The sequence below is a fragment of the Gymnoscopelus microlampas genome (assembly GCF_963454915.1).
Source record: "Gymnoscopelus microlampas genome assembly, chromosome: 2".
Lineage (NCBI taxonomy): Eukaryota > Metazoa > Chordata > Actinopteri > Myctophiformes > Myctophidae > Gymnoscopelus > Gymnoscopelus microlampas.
In genome coordinates, this window is record NC_139939.1 from 59066626 (window position 1) to 59069785 (window position 3160).

Below are 3160 nucleotides of genomic sequence, written 5' to 3' on the forward strand. Positions count from 1 at the left end.
TTGATGCCTGGGTGTATTTCCGGATTGGAAGGGTTATCATACCAAAATATAAACTAGAGACATGTAGGAAGACAAAAATACAAAAACTTTACGGTCACCTTAGGTGGTAACAATTTGTGAAAATATCAGTGTTGGCCCCTGGACTAAGTGTTTATTTATGGACAGTGTTTATTTGTAAACAGTGTTTATTTATGGACAGTGTTTATTTGTAAACAGTGTTTATTTATGGACATTGTTTATTTGTAAACAGTGTTTATTTATGGACAGTGTTTATTTGTAAACAGTGTTTATTTATGGACATTGTTTATTTGTAAACAGTGTTTATTTATGGACAGTGTTTATTTAGAGGCAGTGTTCTTACCCCACATCCTGGTCTCAGGTCCAGTCAGTGATTGGTGGATGACTGTACAGCTGTAGATGTCTCCCTGCTCTGGTGTGAACTTCACACTGGAGAACTGGCTGAAGGTCACGTCTTTGTTGAAGAACGGGATGCTGGCTGTGATGTCAGAGGTCAGGTTGAGGGTGTTTCTGGTCCATGTGATGGTCACTGGAGCAGGATAGAAGCCAGTCACATGACAGATGAGAGTGTTGTCCACTCCCAGTGCAACATGGTCTCTGGGGTAGATGATGAGGCGAGGTTCTTCTGCAGACACATAAAACACACAAAGACACAGACATACTGTATATCATCCAGCAGACCCAGGGTCAGCCCCACATCACGGAACAGAGTAAGACACAGAATGATAGATCACTGCTGTAAAGCAATATAATCATGTAACTGTTATAAACGGACCCACAATGATACACAACATGAAGAAATGACACAAAGATAGCTCAAATAGCTGATGACCAAATAAATACTTTAAACAAAATACTTATAACCAAAATAGCTTAGAGGACCGTGTTTGAATGATTCAATACAATTTCAGTCTACACACACACACACACACACACACACACACACACACACACACACACACACACACACACACACACACACACACACATTTCAACATAAAAATGTAATTTGATTTTCATGTATGTCAAATACTGTATGTTCAACAGTTGTTTTGTGTGAATAGTTCTTCCTGTGTTAATATTTATAGTTAATATTTCTGTACCTAGTTTCACTGGTGGGTTCTTGAAGGCAGAGAGAAGAGTCTTCAGGTCGATTTTGCAGGTCTCCCGCTGAGCCAAATAATCATTAAAATCTCCTCCGTAGGTGATTGGATCCATGAACCCAGGCTGAGGCATCACCTCCTTCCCTTTGTTGAAGTCAGCATACATCAACACTTCACCATCCACTCCATACATCTCCTCTGCATCAGTGTTTTTATCTGGGTCTGAACAGCCAGTGACACCAATGTCCTCATGAAAGACTGTAAAGAAAACACATATTACATTAAATACAACTAAAAACATAAAGTGACAATGACTCATCACACCACTTTAACCCATTCAAACCGGGAACGCATCTGTGTCATTTTTAGATGTCTTTGGGCTATCCAAAAATAGCAGATCTACAAGCTCATAGCGCGGCACCGAGTGCCGCGCTATGAGCTTGTAGATCTGCTATTTTTTGAAAAAATCGTGGAAGATTTGTGCAAATCTTTGAATATATATATATATATATATTTTTAAAGCCAACATTTGTAATTCAAATATTTGCTTCTGGGGGATTCTACAAATGTCTTCTAAATCCTAACAGTTAAAAAAAAAAATAATCTCAAAATATGTTGTTCCAAGGACCCCCAGAAGTTGTAACAGAGTTGAAAATGTTCGCTTTAAAATATATATATATTCAAAGATTTGCACAAATTTTCCACAATTTTTCAAAAAAGAATAGCAGATCTACAAGCTCATATAGCGCGGCGCGGCTATGAGCTTGTAGATCTGCTATTTTTGAATTGCCAAAGAAAACAAAAAAATGACACAGATGCTTTCCTGGTCTTAATGGGTTAAACTATCACGTTTGGTTGTAAAGTTGAATAATCATGAATTAAAGGTTGAATATTATAAGTATCTTTCTGTGAAACATTGTAACCACACTGAATCCAGGCTGTATCACAGTACATATAAACATATATTTCATCATAATAATATGAATATAAAAGTACATTGTTGTTGTCAGGCAGAAACTTCTTTTCTCTTTTTATGTTTTTTTGTAAACTAATGCCTTACTTCATGCTACAGTGGCACACAAAAGCAGAAAACAATTGCAGATCTGCAAGCTCAAAACGCGTTTTGATGCAACTAGTGTTTAGCTTGTAGATCTGCTATTGTATCCTGAAAAGTTTTTGGACATAATAAGGTTTCCAGCCAACAGAGACGATATGTTATATAATAACATAAATGTGATGTATTTACAGCCTGGGATTATAACAGTAGATATATGTATAAACATATTGTAATAATAGTATAAATATATTAATACTTACAGCCTGGCATTGCTCTGACACAAAGTACAGAGGAGAGGATGAGGAGGGTGGCTGGAATCTTCATCATCACTGATCAAAACTGAACTGAATTTAACTTGATTTAATTTAACAGATGAGATTAATAATAATAACAATAATAATAATCAGGTGTTTCTACCTCGACTGACGATCTGGAGTCTGACAGAGAAGGAAGGAGGGTGTGTTATGTAGTTTAGAAGAATCAGCCAATCAGATTAAAGATACGGTGTTACATCATCTGTCTCCAGGAAGACGACATTCTGTATTTTTGAATAAAATCATAGTTAAAGTTGGTTTTATGTAATTTAACGAATAAAAGTTTATTTTGTCCAACCTGTATGGTAGAATATGTTACTACAATATAACTTATGGTTGTATTTGGTCTCTCTGCTCTTCTATTGAGACATTTAGATCCTGTGTCTAGGTGAGACATGACCTTTCAAATCAAATCAAATCAAACTTTATTTATATAGCACATTTACAACAGCTCAAAGCCGACCAAAGTGCTGAACATGGTTAAAATAAGGTAATTTAGACACAAAGAGGCATCAACAAATGATATATACACAGGACCAAAAACAAGAGAAAAACAAAAGAGAAAACAAAACAATGCAGGGTTAGGACAGAACAGGATAGCTAAATGCGACTAAAAGCAAGAGAGAATAAGTGAGATTTTAGTAAGTTTTTAAAAGCCCCAATCGACT

General features: G+C 36.1%; 1 protein-coding gene across 1 annotated transcript in view; it reads right to left on the reverse strand.

Moving 5' to 3' along the window:
- LOC311063914 (H-2 class II histocompatibility antigen, A-U alpha chain-like) overlaps positions 1 to 2615 on the reverse strand; it is a 3885-nt gene extending 1270 nt beyond the window's left edge. The window contains exons 1-3 of the mRNA XM_084083548.1: positions 2439 to 2615; positions 1122 to 1379; positions 362 to 643 (exon numbers count right to left, since the gene is read on the reverse strand). Of these exons, the coding sequence (XP_083939674.1) occupies positions 362 to 643; positions 1122 to 1379; positions 2439 to 2505 (607 nt within the window). The 5' untranslated portion in view covers positions 2506 to 2615. The remainder of the gene's footprint in view (positions 1 to 361; positions 644 to 1121; positions 1380 to 2438) is intronic.
- Between the last annotated feature and the right edge of the window lie 545 nt (positions 2616 to 3160).